The 22439-nt window shown below is 39.9% G+C and overlaps 1 protein-coding gene across 1 annotated transcript; it reads right to left on the bottom strand.

Annotated features, from left to right (window-relative positions):
* Window positions 1–1960: 1960 nt before the first annotated feature.
* LOC121505572 (tetraspanin-8-like) lies at window positions 1961–21633 on the bottom strand. The gene is made up of 8 exons (XM_041781011.1): window positions 21419–21633; window positions 7100–7162; window positions 6053–6172; window positions 5782–5856; window positions 5604–5699; window positions 5316–5429; window positions 5143–5226; window positions 1961–3770 (listed from the first exon to the last, which is right to left on the bottom strand). Exons 1-8 carry the CDS (start codon window positions 21473–21475, stop codon window positions 3687–3689), a joined length of 693 nt encoding a protein of 230 aa, XP_041636945.1. The 5' UTR covers window positions 21476–21633; the 3' UTR covers window positions 1961–3686.
* Between the last annotated feature and the right edge of the window lie 806 nt (window positions 21634–22439).

The raw sequence follows: 22439 nt of genomic DNA, 5'->3' as shown, positions 1-22439 counted from the left end.
TGCTACATTTCTGTCAGTCTTAACCCATTTTTTAAATATATTCTTAAAATATTTACTAATTAAGGCTGATGAAGGAATTTCTGTAAAAACAGATCAAATGTTAAGACATTCAACAACATCTTCTTTCCTACTTCTCTGAATTTAATGATCTTACAGGGGCCGGACAGGAGGCTTGGGGGGGCCTGACATGGTCCTCAGGCCGCCAGTTGATGAACAGTGTCATAGGATTTAACTGAGTTGCTGCAATCAGTGCCTTTGACTTGATCCACAGTCTTTACCTCTTTGAGATTTGAGAAACCTGCAAAAGTGAAAACAGCATCTCTATCATTACCTCAGGTTTGTATCAAAAATGCTGCAAAGATTAAAAATCATCAGGACCGTGATGCTCTTTATCAAATCAGAGAGGAGTTACTTTTTATCCCTGAAACTGAATCTTGACTTTTAGTAGGCATTAACGTTCAGCTTATTCACAGACGGCGTCTCAGACAGCTGCCGCTTCCCTCCATAGTTTATCGTGTTTAGACGAGCGGAGCAGAGACAAACCAGTTTAAACAACAGACTGGAAATGCACGCACAGGGCCACATCAGGTTCAGCAGGCTGGACGAGCAGACAGAAGACAGAGCACAACATCTGCTGTTTCTCAGAGAGCACAGCAGTGGTACTCAAAGAGTGGTCTGTGGACCATTTAAGGTCCATAATAAGGCTGTTACCAGAACTTTAGAGTTTGATATGGCTGCTGAAAGTCAAATGATATTGGGCTCTGATGGTCTAGCAGTACCCCATGTATGGAGGCTACAGCCCAAGTTTAAGTTTGACCTGCAGCTTCTTTTCTGCATGTCAGCCTGTGAAGTCAACTCAGGAATAAATCACACACATGAGGAGTGTCAGTATAGCTGCTGTAAGAATGAAAAGACTGAGAGGTACATGGAACAGAATTCTAGATTTAATATGTCAACATTTTGCACCACTTTCAGGACTAGGATTTTTTTAGTCAGGGCCAAAGAGCCTCAAATAAATTATCACGTGTGTGAAAAAGGCTGTGATGATATTAAAGTACTCGGTGCCTCATTACTGTATGTCCTGTTGTTTTGGCTGTTTTGAAGGAGTCTAGCTCAAAAATGTCAGAGGATATTCATTCAAAACAAAAGACTTGTTGCCTTGTTCCTAAGGACCAAAAATGTCCCATTGAAAACCACTGAAAATGTCATTTTTTACCCCACAGTTATCTTAAAATAAACCAGTGCATTCCTTTATGTTAAGTTTTCATTTTGGATGAACTTTCAATTTGTAATTCTTATATTTTCCACCAGATGGCGCTACATTTCCCCATTCAAAGCATGCTGCAAAATTTCACACTCCTTACAATTTTCTGCAGGTGTGCATCGCTCCTGAAATGATAAGTGTGTGTTGCTATTGGTGTGAAATAATAGTGTGTGTGTTTTAATTGAGTTTTTGTGATTTTGTTCTCTGAAAAACAGTGAAGTTGTGTAAACAAACAATAAAAGGGTTAAAATCCCCAAAATATAATCAATATCTGATAAGTATATTTAAGGCCGAAGTAGTTTTAAAAGACCGACTTGTTTAAAGAGGAAAATTATATTTATATATATATATAAATATATATATATATATATATATATATATATAAAATACTTTAATGAGTTTGAGTTTGTTTTAAATCTGACACTGCAAAAATAAATAAATAAATAAGAAAATAAATAATAAAATTAAAACATAATAATATGTAAATTTCAGGCTAGAGTAGTTTTAGAAGTCTGACTTATTTAGAGTGGAAGAAAATGTAAATGTAGTATTTTTACAGTTGATTTTTGGGAAGCGGACATTTTTATTCAAATGCGTTAGAATATTAAAGGAACTGTTGAGGGTTAACTGAGACTCACCATCAAACCTGAAGAAACAGCAGGTTAATAAAGGACTGGGTCTAAAATGTGACGTGGACTTTTATTAGAAGTTTTACGGTAATACAGTAAATTCAACAGCAACAAGATTCAGTGCAAAAGAAAAGAAATCAAGTTTTGCTCATCAAGAAAAATCAAGTAACAATAAAGAAATTATTGATAAGAACATATGATTTAACACCCACATTATTTAATAACGGCATATTTTTATATATTCTCTTACACCGGTATATGTTAGACATCTTTTGTGTTATTTTAGAACAGAACAAGCACGCACAAACTTCTTCTTCCTGAGGATTTCAAAATCATTTTCCAAAAATGGCAGCAGGTTTTTATGACAAGCAGCTTCAACAGTATTTGGGTAAAGAATGTATGGAAGCTCATTAATGCCAAAGAATTTAATAAACGTAAGGACGAGCATTGTGATTTCATGATAGGCATCCATAATAAAATTCTCCATGATGACATAAATCTACATTTTCTTGAGCCACAACTTATTTCTCTCAGTTTCTAAGAATCAATTCTTGTTTTCTCATCTTGTTTTCTAGTGATAGCAGCTGATTTTATTTTTTTTTTCCACTGAGGTTGCAAATGAACTTGTTATCACAGGAGAACCAAAGCTGGTGTCTCAAGAGGCAGAAGATTGAAAATCCTGAGAATACAAACAAAAATGACCCATTTTCTCAGGGAGATAAGGAAAAAAAAGAGCATGTGAAGATAGAAAACTTCTACAAAGTTAATTTTCTAAAATCTCCAGACACTGAATAAAAATAGCCAATTTTCCTTTTTTTTTTGTTTTGTGTGTGTGGTTTGTTTGTTTGTTTGGGTTTTTTTTTTTGGTGTATTCTTCCTGATATTAATATAGTCAATTAAATCACAGGTACTTTGACCACTGACATTATTTCTCATATTTCTTGTATTTAACTGAGACAAGAACACAAAATAATGGAATTGAAAAAAATTAAATAAAATTTAACCGATGTTTTGAAGCTTATTTTCCCCTTTTTTCTATTTCTAAAAAAAACAAAAACAAACAAAAAAACAAACAAACAAAAAAACAGAGAAATGGCTCAGTCCCCCCGCCCCCAATTTTTTTTTAAATAAAATAAAATAAAAAAATAAAATTTTTAGAAAAAAAGGATAACAGGACTTTCTCTGGATTTCAGGGACTGGTTTCAATTTCCTGAAAATGTAAATGCCAGCAAACACACAGAGCATATCTGACAGCTGAGACTGCATTCGGGGGTCTGTAGATGCAACGAGCACTGGTACACATTCAAACAGCAGCTTCCCTGCATGCCACGGTGACAGGACAGAGGACAATGCAAAGTAAAAGAGGGTGGCAGACTAGTGTTATTTTACAGCTGGATTTGGAACTTTCTTTCTGATAAAACAAAAAAGGACAAATTCATTCAATTTAAAGGAACATTCTGGTATTTTGGTAAATGCCACATATTCTTTCTGTCTATAAATTCACAACAAAAACAAGCTTTCAAAAACACATTTTTATTCCTCAAACTGTCCTTCACCAGCGTGTTTTCCACATGCTCATGTTTTCCTTATATAATGTCACTTTTATTATATACATCCATACACACCAGCTTTTGCGTTAACTTTATTAATAACATCTAAATCATCCAGGATATCAGCGTGTTCCTTCACAGTTACAGTGGCACTGAGGATACATGGTGCTTGTTAAATGGGTTGTTTGGGCACTACTGATTGGCCGCTGCCTGGCAGTGATGGGCGTGGCCATGTGTGGGTTTTCAAGCATTGGTGGTGGGGGCGGTGGCACCGTCCTTCCTGCCGATTTGAACATAGAGGATCATGGAGAAGACCATGCCGAAAATCTGCAGAGGAGACAAAACATCATTTACCAAACCCGGAGACAGGAAGTGAACTTCTGTGAGGTTTTTCTAAATTAAAGGACGGGATAGAGAAACTGATCGTCTATGTGTGTGTCCACAGGGGGCGCCAAAATCATGACAGAGTCAACAGTTACTCACAAAGGCTTTGAAACATAAGATTACATTTATTTTTGGTTTGTTTTCTTGTTTTAAACTTTCAAATGTGCTCAGTTTATTAGTTATATTTCATTTGAAGTACTTTGAATAGTATATTTGTCCTTTGGTGTACCCTCAGACTCAGTCTTAAGACCCATTTATTTTGTTTTCATGCTGTATTCAGTTTGTCTCCTTTCATCTTCACTTCAGAGAGACTCTGCCTCTCTAAAATACCCGTTCATGTTACTTACCCGTTTCCAATTAACCTAATTAGTTGTGAAATGCTCCTCCAGGTATTTTTCATCTGTACCATTTACTTTTCCAGCCTTTCGTTGCTCTGTCCACACCTTCTTGAGATGTGTTGCTGCCATCAAATTGAAAATGAGCTTATATTTTTTATGAAATGGTCAAATGTCTCAGTTTCAACATCTGATATGTTGTTTATGTTCTAAAAAATGAGTTTATCAGATTTAACAACCATTGACTTCTATTTTTATTCACAATTTACACTGTGCCCCAACTTTTTTGGAACTGGTGTTGTACTTTGCCTGCAGCATACTACCATTTACACTGATTTATCCATATTTATTGGTTTTGAGTAATTTTTCAAAACATTTTTTCTACATATTATCAAAAATCGGCCAAAGGTCTCTATCTCAACTGCCCTTTGTTCAAAGTAGCTTAATCTATCACATGTTCAATTTTTAGATGTAAATTCCAAATATTTGACTATAATTAGGGGTAATTTATTTTTTGGTGTGCCCCAGGGCTCAATCTTAAGACCTGTTGTTTATGTTTTTATGCTGCATTTAGGTTGTAAATGCACTAATGACTCATTTGGCTCTCTTGTTACGCGGATGACAGTGTGTTATATCTCTGAGTTGTCCAAAAGCTTTGTATAATCTTTAAAATTGTAAACAGGACCCAAGTTCGGTGTTGGATGTCATTAATAAGGTGCCAGATATTCTATCACAAAGATTTGAAAATGTGCCTCTTGCCATTGCAGACGATTTCTTTATTTATTAATAAAAAATTCCAGTTTATCCCGGATGATTCCACTATTTTACTCCGGATATTTGCAGTCCTGTTGTTTATTGCCAACAAACTATTTGATGCTATACTAAATGATCCTGTGCTCTGCCTTTTACATGAATGATAATATTTACAGCCTTTATGTGCCAGCCATGACTGTGGTGTATGTTTGTGAACGTGAGCTAACCAGCAGGATGGCGATGGCGAAGGCGATCCCGAGCACGATCTCCATGTTTTTCTGCATTAACTCCACGATTTTGGACGAGCAGGGCTGCAGAAAGAGAAATTAACAAGAATGTTAGCAATAATCTCTCTGTTAAAGATGCTGAGTGAAGGATAATCCGTCATGCTCTGTCTCACCGTGTCGAAAGTTGTTCCTGCGACGCAATCTGTATGGATGGTGGCGTTGCATTTGCAGGAGTCGGGAACCACGGTCCAGTCTGATGGTCCGTTAACGAGACCACAACACTCCAGCTGGAGGACAAACATGAAAACATGCAAAGATTTGGCTGTTAGAAGGAGGATTTTAAGGGTTATAACCTCGGATTAGTTAAGTATGCACTCTAGTGGGTTTATGGGTAAAAACACATTTCATTGATAACATTAAAATAGAGACAGTGAGTGTGTGAGTGTGAGTGAACGCTCTACCTCGCTCTGTAGTTTCTCCAGGTCGTCCCTCACGGTCTGGGATTGTGACGACAACGGGGTGAATTTCGCCAGACGCTCCTTCATCCAGTCGTTCACCTGTAAACATCCAACCAATCAGATCTCTGAAATGAACCAATAAAGGCTTCAATATTGGCATCGCTTCCTGTTTTTTTCTGACCTTGTCCTCGCCCACGGCTCCAAGTATGCCAGCCGCCAGCAGGAGGATAAAGATGATGAGGAGGCTGATGAAGAACTGAAATAAAAGCAGGATTAGTTCACCAGAATGCCAGGATTTAAAGAGGACTTTCATATTTAGACAAACTATAATTCCTAAATGAATGATTTGTGCAATAATTCTATTTTTTTTCCTACAACATCCCCTCTACTATAACAGTAAAGGTCTGATAAAGGCAAGAGAAGAACAGGAGTAATAAAGCAGTGTTTCCCACCAGCAGCAGCATGCAGCGGTTCTCTCTGATCGCTCCACAGCAGCCGAGGAAGCCGAGGACCATGACAATGACCCCGATGGCGATCATCAGATCGATGCCGGGAATCGATTCATTGGTGATCTGATGACAAAGAGAGGAGGGAGATGGTGGAAACATACGACAACCACAGAATCCTCTGGGGATTAGCCTTTATTTACCCATTTTAACCACATTTCTGTATTTTTGATGTGATTATTGCCACTCTTAACCCTTTTTTGCCACTATAAACCACCATATTTTACTATTTTTGATCTACATTTTTGCCTCTTTATCCCATTTTGCACTATTCACAGATTTTCATCACTTTTAATATCCATTTCCTGCCATTTCTAACCTACTTTTACTGTTCATTATGTCCATTTGTGCCCCTTTGTCTCTGCTTACCCATTTTTGTCACTTTCGTCCTATTTTCTTGCATCTGTTGATCTGCTTTTTACCACTTTTTTCCACTTTTCCTGCCAATTTAACTACATTTAACTTTTGATTCCTTTTTTTTTTTGCCACTTTCCAACTTTTTTTTGCCACTATTAACTTTTTTTTCACCTTTTCCCTGCTAACAGTAGCCACATTTCATTATTTGTGATCTGCATTTTTGCAAATGTTCTAGCTTTCTTTTTTCCTCTGTTAACCCATTGTTGCCCCTCTGAACCCTTTAAAACACTTTTAATACCCCAGTTATTGTCCATTTTATCCTAATTTAACCGTTTCATGCCCATTTTGCCTCTGTTAACACATTATTGCCAGTATTAAAACCTTTTCACACCCTGTTTTTAGCCTGTTTTTGCCAATTTTAACTACATTTCAATTTTTTTTTCACTTTTCCCCTTTAAACCTATTATTTCTGTATAAAGGAAAGGGGTTTTAATACCACAACAATAATAAATTTTAAAAAATGTTTGTTACTTTGATGAGAGTGGCTATTATTCAGCTAAAAAAAATGTAAACAAAGGACAACCAAAGTCATGTAGAGGAGAAAAAATCCCGTTCTTAAATGTGATGTTTACTCACCTGGTTTCCATCTTTGCTGACTTTCAGGTAGATGAAGACGGCCAGGATGATGCAGCCGCTGATCTGGAGGAAGGAAAAGACAGGACAGTTCAGATAAAGACTCTGTGTAAAATATTACAATTATCCATGAGAGTGTGGCGCCACCTGGTGGGGAAAACCTGCAGCTAAATAAACTCTATATACAGTGAAGAATCCTGATCTTGATGCTGCTGGCTTCAATCAAACATTTTAATTGATCTGAATCCAGCGCTGCGTCCTGCTTGAATCCATGGCTTCAGACGTTTTTATATATGGAAATAAATGTTTTAACCCTGCTGTCAAACTTCTGTTTAATTCTTGCATAAAAAGGCTGTAAAGTGTGTAATCAATCTACTGAAATGAGTCAATGACAGATATAAATAAATGTGATAAGAAAGGACTTTTAACATGTAGATCCAGCCTGCAGACTTGGTCCAGGCTCGTTGGTGGCGGGGCTTAACGCTGATGATGCATTTATTATTCAGCAGTGAACAATTATCAGACACAAACACGCTGTGAGTAATTTACCTCCATTAATATTTCATCTTAAGAGGAGACAGAGCCAGAAACGACTGGTGCTGATTGAATTTACTTTATTTATTATTTAAGAATCTTGTTTAAAGTCACTAATATTTATTTAGATTTGATTTTGGAGAGACAGTTTTTCCTCCCTCAATTTCTTATTTCTTCCTTCCCTTCTTTTACCAGTCAGTTCATGAATGAAGAAAATCACAAAAAGAAAAAAAAAATGAAATAAACAAATTTCTGTTCCACGTTCCTGACTTCTAATCAAACTATTTCTAGTCGGTACTATTTATACTTTTTATGACTCATTAGGGATATTTTAAATCATCCAGGTTAAGTTTACATTTTTATCCTGGAGGAAATCTGCAGACCTCATACTAGTGGCTTGGTTATAATAAAAATATGATATGATCTGGTGGACCGGGTATAACTGCACCACGGGCTGGATTTGGCCCCCAGGCCTTGAGTTTGACACCCCTGGGCTAGTTCCTGGTCTGAAAATGACCAGACCAATCAGAGTCATTGGAGGAGAAAGCTACAGGTGAGGTTTAGTTGAAGCGACAGGTCGAGAGATCTGCGTGGATGCAGCTTTAGCAGTAGTCCGATCAGAGCTGCACAACTTTTCCTCTTTAACAGAGAAAAGAACCTTCTGAGAACATCTCTTAATGTTCTTCTCCTGCACGGCTTCAGGAAGTGTTTGGTTTACCAGCTGGCTCCACTGATGGAGAAGAATCCTGGACTGACATGACAGTGGCTTGGGGTTGGTGCGCACCTACTACCTCATGTTTTGTTGCTCTGATTGGTCCGTAATGAACGTGACAAACAGAATTCTTCCCTTCCAAAACACTGTCTCTGGTTAAGAAAGACCTGACAATGCTCTAGTTTTACATTTTGTCAAATCCGGATATTGATGTTGTTATAATTCACTTTAACTGGGACCAAATCACGTTGAAATTTGTACCTTTTTGGGACTTATACTGCTAAAGTAAGCGCAAGTAAAGCTGCAGTATCTGGTTTTAAATATTCTGTGAAAATATGAGATGAACAGCGCTGCTCTGGAGGGAAAAACACAGCTGATACTGGCAGAATATCCAGATCTTGGCCCAAAAGGGGGGTAACTGGACTTGATTGGAGATCCTCAAGAAGACTTTTGGAGGAGAGGCCTTCTAAAGCCTCAGTGAAGTCCAGTTAACCCTCTTTTGGACCGAGATTTAGAAACCCATGACCTGGATGACTGAGAATCAACACAGACAGCCAAGGAAGGACACCCAGAGGGAAGCAAGCATCTCTAAGAGGACGGGAGGATTGCCAGATGGTTTGAAGCAGGAACCTTCTTGCTAAGAGAGAAAAGCCCCTCAACAGGATAGACCTTCATGATTTGTGCACGCAAGCTTATTCAGACAGACGTCTCATGCTGCACTGATTTTACACCTGCATGTGTCTTTAAATCCCAAGACAAACATCGTCTATGTGAGCTGGAAGATCACAGGGTCTACACTTTATCATGAACAACCAACCTCATTTTTATCAGCAATGAATTATGGAAGAACAACTCATTTCTAATGAAAAATGTTTTGAGTTTTAAAAAAGTCAAAAACATAAGTTTAAGGCTCCAAATCTGTGATAAAAAAAAAAATCAAACTTAGCAGTTTAAAAGGTCAACAATGAAATTAAATGTTGTAATAACTGTTTTTAAAGGCAAATGTTTGAAATAGAAATTTGCAGTCATGTTTCAAACGTCAAAATATGAGATCAAATTCATTTTTAAAAGGCAAAGAAATAAGGCAAAATTTTGAATTGAGTCTAAAATGTCAAAATATGGGATTGAAAGTCAAAGTTAGGAGTTGAAAATGTCGAAATGTGAGATAATATTAAAAAGAATTAGTTGAAAAAACAAAATATGAGATAAAATTCAAAATCATGTGTTTGAAAGCCAAATTGTGAGGCAAAATTTTCAATTGCGAGTCATAAATGTCAAAATATGGGATTAAAAGTCAAAGTTAGGAAAGAAAAAGGTCAAAATATTACCTAAAATTTAAAATTGTAACCTTGAAGGTCAAGATAGGAGATGAAAAGTCAAAATCATGAGTGTAATTCATAATTGTGACATGCAAAATCGAAAATATGAAAACACAAATTAAATTCCTTTTTACATCCTAATTTTTATGTTATTAATTTTACTTATCAAAAATTGTTATTACGTATATTTTAAATCAAGGCTTAAGTTTACATTGTTATACTGGAGGAAACCTGCAGACCTCATTCTAGTGGGCAGCTATAATAAAAATATGATATGATCATGCGGGTCGAGTGTAACTGTATCATGGGCCAGATAAATCCAGGATAAATCTGCATGGACTGACAAAACTTGAGCAGTAACTTTTTCAGGTCCCATTTGGAGCTGCAGGCCTAAATGTATCCTCCCTGTTTATTTTCCTCTAAAAATGAAGTCACTGTACTGCTTTAACTCCCTCATTGTGTTAAAGCAGAGCTCCGTTTACATTAAAGAGCAGTGATGGATCATGGAGTCGACTTCTGAATGAACGGAAACAGAGAAAGCTCGACGAATGACCCTCTGAGCAAACACACGCACAATCACAACCACCACACCCTCAGAGTATTTATGCTTCCATCCAGGAAGACTGATAGCTGAGGAAAAACACCTGACCAGCCAAAAAATCCACTTTTCTGCTCCAGTAAACTCGCCCTAGTCTTAGTTTCCAACATGCTGTTACATTGCATAATATTGTTCCAACTGTGTGATTTTACACTCTTTAAAGTGAGTGTCAGCTAATTGCTGATAACCCGTGTTGGCCTAGTTATGAATCAGAGATGTTTAACTCTGCAGACCAGCCCTCTATAGTTCCCGGGTCTTTGGACAGCACTACCTCCTGAGCGGGGTCTCTTCAAGAAGTAGGAATTCTACCCCAGGAGTAAATTGGACCCTAGTGCCTGCAGTTCCCTGAAATGCTCTGGGGAAAGTTACTGCTGTCAAAAAGCACCTCATTACCCTATGGGGCTATGGGTTTCATATCTTTGTATGTTTCTTTGTTTGTATGTATACAAGATAACTCGAGAACGCAAAGTTGGATCTTCACCAAACTTTCAGGGAATATTGGGATAGTGACAGGGAAGAATCGATTAGATTTTGGTGATGATCTGCGCACCCGTTTGGTTTTTCTTGGACTTTGAATTTTGAACACAATAGTAATCAATGGGAGCGTAAGTTCCTCGATGGCGCTGCTTAGACGTGGGTCTGCCGCCTCAGACGGCCATTCTAGTTAGATTAGTATTAGTGCCATTTGTACAAGGAAGGACACCAGATTTCTACATTTTGGAGAACATCTTAAAAGTATTTTCACATGTAGGCTGCCAGTTCTGTGCCAAACACTCTGCATAATGATGCTGAATGACTGCATAGTTCTACCCACATTCTCTGGATTGCCTTTCATCCACTGACATTGGAGAAACTTTGTCATTGCATGCAACATGAGAGAGCATCAGCAAAAAGTCCAGCCTGATTGCACTGATTCCTCTTTACAGCATGAGAGCAACGCAGTTGACCCGCTATTTTCCCCTCTAATATGAGAGAGGAGCAAGGAAAGAGGGAGATGACAAGGTTCCAGGCAGGTCAGACAGTGACATTTTCTTGATTTCCTATCATGTTCTGTACTCACAGAGCTTGTTAGCTTGCTTTGCAAAGAGGAGATAGTTGTGTATTTAATGTATGACATATGGAAAGTCAATGGATTGCAGATGGGTGCCCATAAAAAATATGTGTCAAAAAGCCTATGTTGTGCTTTTATTTCGAAAGATGTCTCCATCTGTTTGCTCCATCACATCTTCGCTCAGTTGAAAGTTCAAGCTGCCCAGTTGTCCATCTAAACATTTGGTTATGACTGAAATTTTTAAGAAATTTGGGTCATAATTTGTCCTTAAGGAAGTGGTGGTGGGTCCTGATGTCAGACCACTGCTTTAGAAGCATGTATGACAGCATTAGGGGGAAAAGCTGTTAAAGAGGCACTGCTAGGCTTTTATCTCGGGGCTTATTTACATGTAAGAATCACAAGAATAGTCCAGGCAGATGGACTGATGGGCAAAGGGAAGCTGTTGCTGACATTGGAGCATAAAAGTGACGGTAAATTTGTTGCTGAGCTATTATTGTTGTAATAATGCAAATGCAAACATAGATCTGAACGTAAATCTGCAAATGCGTGGATAAATTTGCAAATGCATGCACAAATCCACATGTACAGATCTCCAAATGTGTGCAAAGACCCACAAATGCAAGCAAAAACAGGCAAATGTGTAGGCCTTAGTTTATTTATTGATGGTCAGTGTGATACACATGCTATGAGGCAGGCAACTTTGCCTGTGAGACTGCACTGAGGGCTACAAAACCTGCTGCTTTTACACTTACAGCTCTGAGTACCCATTTGCAGACTGTGTGCAGCAAAACTGTTGCAAAAGTCATTGGTATTTTGACAACTTAAAGCAAAAAAGAGTTTTCTGAAGCAAAATAAACTCAGTCCACGAGTATGAATTCGTGCACACATTTGCAGATCTTCGAGCAAATTTGCAAGTCTTTTTTTTTATTTATTGGCAAATCTTTGCATGCATTTGCAGATCTGTGCATGCAATTGCAAATCTATCTATGCATCTACAAATAGTTTTACTACAATAATAGCTCCATATTTAGGATCAGTATGAATTAGACTGTCTTTTTCTCATGCAAACTAGGAAGTTAACTATCTGTACTTTTAATAAATATATTTTTATTGCATCAGTTCAATTTCTCTCAGTGAAAAGGACCCTCAGCCACGGTCTAGCTGGTTAAGCAGACGTCTGTAGGACGCTAGTTGTAGGATCAAATCCTGTTCCTGGTGCTGTTTGGTGTAGTCTTACCCCAGTCTCTATCCCCATATTTCCTGTCTCTATTCACCTGTCACACTGAATTGAAGGAATCTTCCCCAAAAATCCTCTTTAAAGAAAAAAGGACCTTTACTACATTACTCTGATTCACTGTGAGAGATCAGGGAGCTACTGTAAGTTTGGGTTATTTACTGACAAACACGGAGCACGCTGGTAGAAACACTCCCAAAGACTTTTGGTCTGTTGTGCCCTCATACAATAAAAATTAAAAAAAAAAAAAAAAAAAAAATCAAAAGCCTCCTTTTCTCTCTCTTCTCCTCTCTGCACACGTATGTTCTCGTCATGCTGTTTCCATCTCATATGACCTTTGCAGGTCATCCTGTTAGCTCTAGCATTGACATGTGGTCAGACTGTTGGAAAAATCGATGCAGGAGCCTTTCAACTACCGAAGATGTGGATTCTAGAGAAGCTTTTCTGCTGCTGAACCGGCTTTATCAGTGGAAAACAAAACAACCCCACACCCACACAAAACTGCCGGTTTAAACGGTGAGGGGTGTGTCACACCACCAAAGACAATAAAACCTCGCCATCATTTCATGAACGCCTCTGTTGTTGGCTAAACACCTGAGGGAAACTGGGGGGGGTAAATCAGCTATAATAATAAATTATTTTTATTGCCGAGGGAGCAATGAAATCAGCTGCTTTTTGGTTAATCCCAGCGAGGAGAGAGGCGAAGTAGATGTTTTTGTCTGGGGGAGTACTGGTCCTCATTCATCCAACAATAACTTAAGATTTGTTCTTCAGAGAGTTTCTCAGACATGACTCTGATTAAAGTCTGACTTTAATGTCAGTAACCCTCAACAGAACCAGATTCATTTAAGCCAAAGACAAGTCTTCCTCCATGCCAAAAATCAGCCACCTTGGCATGAATGTGCAACAGAATCTGGGCACCAGTAGTCTAGAGCAGTGTTTTTCAACCTTTTTAGGCCACGACCCCAAAAATAAACGTGCCAGAGACCGGGGACCCTTACTGTACCTGAAGGTGTACCACCGGAATAGTCAGGTGCGTACAAGGCCGCCCATAGAGGGGGGATAAATGGGAGAGCTTTCTGGTGCCCAGCCAAACTGGGGGCCCATGGAAAAGCAAAACTATGGTACATTGTAAAGTTAAAATGGGATATCCATATTTCATATCTAACCTGAAAAAATAACCACTCTTATCAAATAAACAATCTTTTTTTAATAATTCATACAGTAAATAGCCTTCTTAAAATGTAATGTTTGTTATAAAAAGAATTAAAGTGGTTTAAAAATTGCTAAAACGGGCTAATAATGGCAAAAAATGGTGGAAAAAGTGGTGAAATTGGATTTTAAAAGTATCAGAAATTGTTTAGAAGTGGCAAAAATTTGTTAAAAATGGCAAAAATGGGTTAAAGTGGCAAAAATGGGCATAGATAGTGATAAAAGGAGTTAAAATGTGGCTGAAATTGCTTTAAACTGGCAAAAATGGGTTCACTGAGGAAGAAAAATAGGCAGATACTGGCAGAAATTGGTTAAACTAGAAAAAATGGGCACATCAAATGGTGAAATGGGGTTAAAATCAAAAAAAAAAATTGGGTGTAAAAAGTGTTTAAAAGGGGTTAACAGTAGCAATAATGGGTCAACAGAGGGAACATTAGGCTTAAGTGGCAATAATTGGATTAGAAGTGGCAAAAACAGGCAGAAAAAAGTGGTGGAAAGAGTTTAAAACTGACAAAATGTGTTAAAATTGGTGGGAAAAAAAATGATGAAAAGGGGTCCAAATTTTGACAAAGTGGCAATAGTGTAATTTAAAAATTTTTCTTAGTTTTTTAGGGCAACTGGAGACTCCAGTGTCTCGTGACCCCAAAGAAAACCACTGGTTTAGAGGAAACACCATGTGGACAAAAGTATTTGGCCACATAAAACCAGCAGGGAGTGTAATACTCAAATCCACACACTTTAATACAGAGTCAGCCCCCGTTTGCAGCCATAACAGCCTCCACTCTTCTTCTTTTTGTGCTTTAAAGCGTTTATGAGGTCAGGCACTGATGTTGGACCAGAAGTTTTGGCTCACAGCCTCTGTTCTCCAAAAGTGCCTGATGGGGTTGAGGTCATGGTTCTGTCTTTCTAGTCCTTCTTTGGTCACTGGGGCACAGACATGCTGGAATAGAAAAGGGTCTTCCCCAAACTGTTGCCACACAGTTAGAAGCATAGCATTGTCCAGAATGTCTTGGTCTGCTGAAGCATTAAGATTGGCCTTCACTGGAGATAAGGGGCGGGAAAAACAGCCCTATACTGTTATCCCTCCTCCACCAAACTCCACAGTCAGGCAGGTGACATTCTCCCAGCATCCTCCAAACCCAGACTCACCCAAAACAGAGCAGCGTGATCGGCCACTCCACAAACACGCTTCCTCTGCTCTACAGTCCAGTGTAAATGTACTATACTCCACCGGATCTTAAGTGGTGGGCCGGGTCCCAAAAGTGGAAAGAACTATGGGATAATATCTAGGAGGTATGGAAGTCCTGAGAAGACGTGTATCCACTAATGGGACAAAGAGTAAATCTGGTTGTTTTCTTCAGATTCTGACTTATTTTTACTGTTGACTTTAAAAATGTTGTTTCCCCATGAAAATGTCTTGATTTCTTGAGACCTTTTAGGAAGCAACCAAAATGTGCATTATAGCATCAAAACAGAGTGAAATCAAATGTTTGCATGCATGTCCTCCAAATGTTTTGGCCAGTCTTTTTTCCTCCAACTCACAGTATTTTTCATTAGATTTATTTTAGTGGTCGAAAATTTTGATTGCAATTACACATTATAAAGGCTTTGGCTGCTTTACACCACTCTATCTGGTATTGGACTTGGTGATGTGAGGCTTGCATGCAGCTGTTGCCATGGAAACCTATTCATGAAGCTCCTGCTGCAGTTTAGTGTTTGCATTAATGCCAGTGGAAGTTCAGAACTTGTCAGCTATGGCATCAGCAGAGACTTGGAGACTTTTATGCACTATGTGCCTTTGTGGTAACCTGACACCTGACAAACCATTACTAAGCGTTTGGGAAAGCTCAGAGGCTTTGAAAAAAAAAATTGGAGTGTGACTGGATTAACGTTCTGTCTGTCACATCTTTATGGGCCAATCAGAGCAACAAAACACATGACATAGCTGCAACTGAGGTGCGCGTGTGCAGCTACCGAGGAACGTACGTAACGTAACGTGAACCATGGCAACTGTAGACATGTCAGTAAACGACTTTTGTTGTTTTTGAAAAGAAAACAACTCACTGCTGTTCTTTGTTCTTCATTTAACGAAGAAATGTCATCAAGTTCTGATAAAACTGGCGCTTTAGCAGCATCCACGCTGAGCTCCTCTGCCATAATTGCACCAGCCTCTTGTTGCTGCTTGCTTATGTCACGACTCTGCTGTGCCCGAAAGTACTGCCCCTCGTCGCTGATTGGTCCTGTCACTTTCTAACTGGGCCCAAACAGTTCAGACGGGAGCTTTGCAAGATGGATTCACCAGTGAGAAACACGGAAACAGGCGTATCCATCTGCTTTGCATGGTTACCTTCGTGGCTGTTGTTCCTAAACTCTTCCGCTTTTTAAGAACATCACTCACCGTTGACTGTGGATAAAATTTCACCAACTGGTTGCAAAGGTGGCATCCATCACAGCAGCACGCTGTTCAGCTCTTCTGATAATTTTATACCACCTGTGGGTCTGATTGAAACACCTGAATTCAACAGGTGTGGCCTAATACTTTTGTCCATATAGTGTCTGTGCGTATGCCCCATGATCTGTGGCCTCCTTTACCCATGCTGCCCATCTCGTCCGACTTTCTCCCCTCATAACAAAAGCAGAAAAGCCAACAAATAAGTTAAAAAGAAGCTTCTGATTAGAGCTAAACATGTCAAAAGTCTCATTTAGGTTTTGAATTTTGTTTTTTGTGGTCATGGAAATTCAGACCAGAGACAGGGAGAGTTTCAAGGTTCACCTTAGAGCTCTTACAGATCTTGACATTTAAAGGCAGAGATTAAAAGCAGCATCGCTGAACTGTAACATTAACACAGAGCCAACCTGCAGAGCCACATAGCAATCACACAGACATCAGAGGGTGTGAGGGACAAACACACCCAGAACAGAAATGCATCTCTCTGCAAACACAAGTCTCTGTTTCCAGGTTTTATCTGAAGTTTAAAGAGCAAACAGAGAGAACATGGACTAACCACGGCCTTGGAGTTCTGCAGCCAGAACTAATGCATTAAGGCAGTTAGTTTGCATGTAGTTACTGCCCACCTGTGATTTGCTACAGCACTAATAGTTGGGTTTCCTTCTGTTTGAGTCTTCTATTTCCGCTGCAGGAACAGTCCCTGAACACAGCATCTATAATTCATGTTCTAAATGAGCACTCTGCTTTCTAACAGATAAAATGATGCACACGGACAGAGCTGGTTATTTCTCCTCCATCATAGGACACATATGCATCCACGCCTGATGAGACGTCAGTGTTTTCTGCAAAGGGATCGAACTCTAAAACCACCGCAGAAGCCACAAAGATGCAACAAGAAACCAGGATGTAAAACTGAAGACACCAGCTTGAATATTCAATTATGTCAAAGTGTCCATAGTTAACTCCTGTGCCTCCTTCCTGAATTAAAAGCTCATTTCTGCCTCTTATCCAACAAGAGAGTTTCTGCAGCAGAAGCCCCAGCAGATCCATAGCTCCAAAACTGGAGCAGATGAGCTTTACAGTAAACAAAAACCCACTGCACCCTCGGCATCATCATCATTAGACAAAAACAACATGTCCACGCTGCCCTCTGAGTGCTAAGAATCAAGTTATCATCGATTGAACTTCATTTCTGGGAACATGAGAGGAGGACTGAAATAAAACAGCAGGAGGAAGAAGGACAGCAAAGCTAAAGGTGAACTTCAAACATGTTTGCAGCTGGTGGAAGACAAAAATGATGCGATTAGAGGTCTTTAAAGGGTAAGGAGAGTATCTTTAAATTCATGTTCTAAAATATGCCAAGAAGAGCAAAAAAAATATGCCAAAGAGCTGCAGAAGTGCTGAAACAGGAAAGATGAAGGTGGCATGCAAACCTCCAGAGGCATCCTTTTCTGCTCCATTATGAGCTTTTCTTCAGAGATATGAAGCAAAAACTCATACCGAACATTTCTGCATTTCAAGAAACTCCAACAAGGCAAACTGAAAGCTGAGATGGTCTACAGCAGCCTTGTTTCATCAGTCTTTTTCAACCTGTTTTTGCCTGGTCTGCATTTGAGTCCTTCTCCTTGACTTGTAGCATTATCAGCCTTAAATTTCACAATCAGTGAATCTCTTCTGACTCGGCTAAGAGCCAAACATCTTAACATTGCTGGGGTGCGCACCACTGGTCATGGTGAGAGCTCTGTGCAAGAGAGAGAGGAGACATTGATGGCTCATCTCATTCAAACACAAAAAAGAGCAAACTGCAGGAAGCTGCCAACCTTTATAGGAGTGTTGGTGCTTAAAGATGATTAGAGTGATATGATTTGTAAATCAGTCCTTAAACAGAGTAGATAGAGGAGAAAATGAGTGCCCTCTATGTAGATTATTGTGGTTGCTCCTAAATATTCCACGGTCAACTGTCAGTGGTATTATAACAAAGCGGAAGCAACTGGGAACGCCTTGCTCAGTAGTGCAATATATCGCAATATATCAATATTCGCACCCCTGTATCGCAATACGTATCGTATCGCCAGATTCTTGCCAATACACACCCCTAGTGAATGTGGTGTCTATGTATATTATCTCTATGGTTGTACTGTTAACAATCAAAAAACAACTAATGAAGAAGCAGCAGGTGCAACAAAACAGACAAAGAAGAAAAGCTACATTTAGTAGCGACTAGCAAGAAGACACGATGGAACTACGAGAGCCGCTGACCTCTCCCTCTCCTCAACTTCTCTGTCCTGTTTTAATTGGCCTTAAGATAGAAGCACAGAGGGTCTGAGAGATTACTGACTTTTCGAGGGCCAAAGCCGAGGAATCCGGATTCAACTGTGTATTAAAGCCATCAAGACTAGTCTCGCCATCCCTGTTTATAGAAACCAGTGAGTAGTCCATTACCGGCTCAAACTAGCACTGATTTGGTACCAATAACCCCAACACCTGCTGTTCCTTAACAGCTCCATGACAACAATCTTTATAAAATTAAGCTTTGTGTTAGTTCATGCAGAAAACAAAAGTCAGCTGACGGCAAGCTCCCACAGCCAACCACAGCTCTCTCAACACAGCAGTGTATTTAAAGAGGTAGTGAACACTTTAACATTTTTCAAACACATCAGTGTTGGTTTTATAGCTGAAGTTTGCACCAAACTGATAAAAACCTGGATTTTAAGGCTTTAAATTAGCTCAAACAGACATCTGCCTTGAAAAATCTTTTCTGAAAGGGTGGGGCTTATGTGATGTAGAAACCGACCATCGGTAGGTTTCTACGTCACAAACTCTGTATAAAAGGTAGAGCGTTACCGCCTCTAACTGACTTTACCATTCAGAGACCACTCCCATCCTCTCCTGCCTGCACCTGCACTGTCTGGGCTCTGAGAGCTCCGGCTATAGCAATGCCGCTGTGGGAGCCAATGGAACCAACAGGTAGTACTCAGAACCACTACGGTCCACCAAGACACTATAGCCTGCCCAGCCTCCTCCTTTATAGGATAAAGCTTCACCTCCTCCATCCCAGCCTCCTCCTGTATAGGATAAAGCTTCACCTCCTCCATCCCAGCCTCCTCCTGTATAGGATAAAGCTTCACCTCCTCCACCCCAGCCTCCTCCTTTATAGGATAAAGCTGCACCTCCTCCACCCCAGCTTCCTCCTTTATAGGATAAAGCTGCACCTCCTCCGCCCAGCCTCCTCCTTTATAGGATAAAGCTGCACCTCCTCCACCCCAGCCTCCTCCTTTATAGGATAAAGCTGCACCTCCTCCACCCAGCCTCCTCCTTTATAGGATAAAGCTTCACCTCCTCCACCCAGCCTCCTCCTTTATAGGATAAAGCTGCACCTCCTCCACCCAGCCTCCTCCTTTATAGGATAAAGCTGCACCTCCTCCACCCAGCCTCCTCCTTTATAGGATAAAGCTGCACCTCCTCCGCCCAGCCTCCTCCTTTATAGGATAAAGCTGCACCTCCTCCACCTCAGCCTCCTCCTTTATAGAATAAAGCTTCACCTTCTCCACCTCAGCCTCCTCCTTTATAGGATAAAGCTGCACCTCCTCCGCCCAGCCTCCTCCTTTATAGAATAAAGCTTCACCTTCTCCACCCCAGCCTCCTCCTTTATAGGATAAAGCTTCCCCTTCTCCACCCCAGCTTTCTCCTTTATAGGATAACGCTTCACCTCCTCCACCCCAGCTTCCTCCTTTATAGAATAAAGCTTCACCTTCTCCACCCCAGCCTCCTACTTTATAGGATAAAGCTTCCCCTTCTCCACCCCAGCTTTCTCCTTTATAGGATAACGCTTCACCTCCTCCACCCCAGCTTCCTCCTTTATAGGATAAAGCTTCACCTCCTCTACCCCAGCCTCCTCCTTTATAGGATAAAGCTTCACCTCCTCCACCCCAGCCTCCTCCTTTATAGGATAAAGCTTCACCTCCTCCACCCCAGCCTCCTTTTTTATAGCATAAAGCTTCACCTCCTCCACCCCAGCATCCTCCTTTTTAGCATACACCTGTAGCACCTTCATATTCAGAATCATGCTACTATGGATTGCATTGATCGCTTTATTGTATTCAACACATCATTAAGTATGCTCGACTAACTCAGGGAGCATCGCTTGAGCAGGGCTTTCTCTGCCAAGTAAAACCTAACCCTAGTGACACTGATGGTTTCTTCTTCATGTGTTATTTAATGGAGGTTATCAGGCTGTGTTCGGGTGTGCTCCAGCCCCTCTTGTGCTGGTTTTCATGAATAAAAAGCTCAGAGCTCAGTGCTGATAAAACTTGCATGTCCCGTCTGACTACCCACCTACCACACCTTTTTCTTATGACAAAGATAATGTATGGATTTCTACAAACATTCAACAAGTACAGTCAGGTTTCTGTTGAGCAAGAGCGTAGGAATAAACCAGCGTATGGTTTCAGCAGGAAACTCCCACAAAGAATGGTGATAACAAAGAGCGGGATGAATCAAAAGTTTCTACAAACACTGACTATTGGAGAGAACATGCTTTACATCAAAGTCTGAACGCTGTAGAGGTCTGAGCCGGCAGAGGAGTAACACGAGGAGTGGGAGGGGTGACGACGAGCGGCTGAGCGTGGAGCCACGCCCTGAAACTGAGCCTGTGTTTGTTTGTGGAGGGAGAGGCAGCGACGAGCCGACACAACCTGTTCTGTACAACTGAGCGCTCAGCAGAAGAGACAAAAGATAGTGATTGTTTGGAGATCTGACTGGGATATAGGTCATGAAATATTCAATACAAACAAGAAAAGCACCTGTTTGACTCAAATAAACAGATGGAAATCAACATAGGGACAAATAGAAGGGTGGAAGAAGAGTCTTAAAGCCACAGAATAGGAAAAAAGTTCAATTTGATTAAATTGTTACTAAAAGAGCATCAAAAAGGTCATTTTTTTTAAGTTGCATCCTAGTCACAAAGACACACGTAAAACCAAACTGGAGTACAATAACTAAAAAAGCATGAAATCTGACTACAAATTCATGATCTTAAATGAGAAAATTCAATTCAAAATCACACAAAACAAACATTTTAAGCACAAAAGTTAAGAATAAGATCACTGAACTTTCTGTTTTTGTAATAACACACCTCATACTCATCACATGTAAAGTCAAAGCATTCAAAAGTTAATAAAGATGCACATAATAATTTTGTTTTCCATACTCACCCAGAAAAGCAGGTTGAAGAAGAAGAGGAGAAATTTGATGCATTTATTCACAGCCATGGTTTGAATTCGTCTGTATTTTCCTCCTCTGGGATGTGTCACTCTCGACCGGCTGACCTCGACAGATGCAAACTTCCTAAACAGACAGAGAGAGAGAGAGAGAGACGGAGAGAAGACCAGCCTGCTCTACCTGTTTCCTCTCTCTGGGGGTGCGTCCCATTTAGCTTCCCTCCTCTCCTTTCCTCAACCCACAGCTCCTCTTCATGTCTTTTCCTTTCCTTCTGTGCATCCTTCTTCCTCGTTATTTGCTAAAGGCATGAGTAAACGAAACAAAAAGCCCCTGAGCCTCGAAACCAAAAGATTTCTTGTCATGTGGAAACTATTTGGCTTTTATTGACTTTTCATATTTGCTCTTACTTACCAGTAGAGACTGTATTTGTTGAACAGAATAATGAGAACTACCTGAAACTGCAGAGACCTTATCCCAACCAGATTAAAGTACAAACTAATCTTATTGGAGGAAAACTCACAGACTGATTTTTTTTTTTGCACTAAAATGTTTCAGATCATCAAACTAATTTAAATACTAAACAAAAAACAATCAAGGGAAAAGCCATCCAAACCTATCCATCCATCAGGTTTATCCATCCTTAGTGTTTGTGATAACTGTCAGTGAGTCTTGCTCATCACCGTGGAGGAATTTAGTCCCACTCGTCTTTGCAGAATCATTTGAATTCAGCCACATTGGAGGGTTTTCCAGCAAGAACAGCCTAAGATCATGCCACCGCATCTTTTGTCTGGTTAGTCCACAGAATATCTTCCCAGAAGTCTTGGGGATCATCAGGATGTTTTGAAGTCAAATGTGAGATGAGCCTCATTTTGCACAGCAGTGGTTTTGGCCTTGGAACTCTCCCATGATGCCATTGTTTCCCAGTCTCTTCCTTATTGTTGAATCATGAACTATGACCTTAACTGAGTCGACTGAGGCCTGCAGGTCTTTAGATGTTGAACCTCCTGAATGAGC

This window comes from Cheilinus undulatus, linkage group 23 (assembly GCF_018320785.1).
Source record: "Cheilinus undulatus linkage group 23, ASM1832078v1, whole genome shotgun sequence".
NCBI classification, from domain to species: Eukaryota; Metazoa; Chordata; class Actinopteri; order Labriformes; family Labridae; genus Cheilinus; species Cheilinus undulatus.
This window is presented reverse-complemented; position numbering and strand designations above follow the sequence as displayed.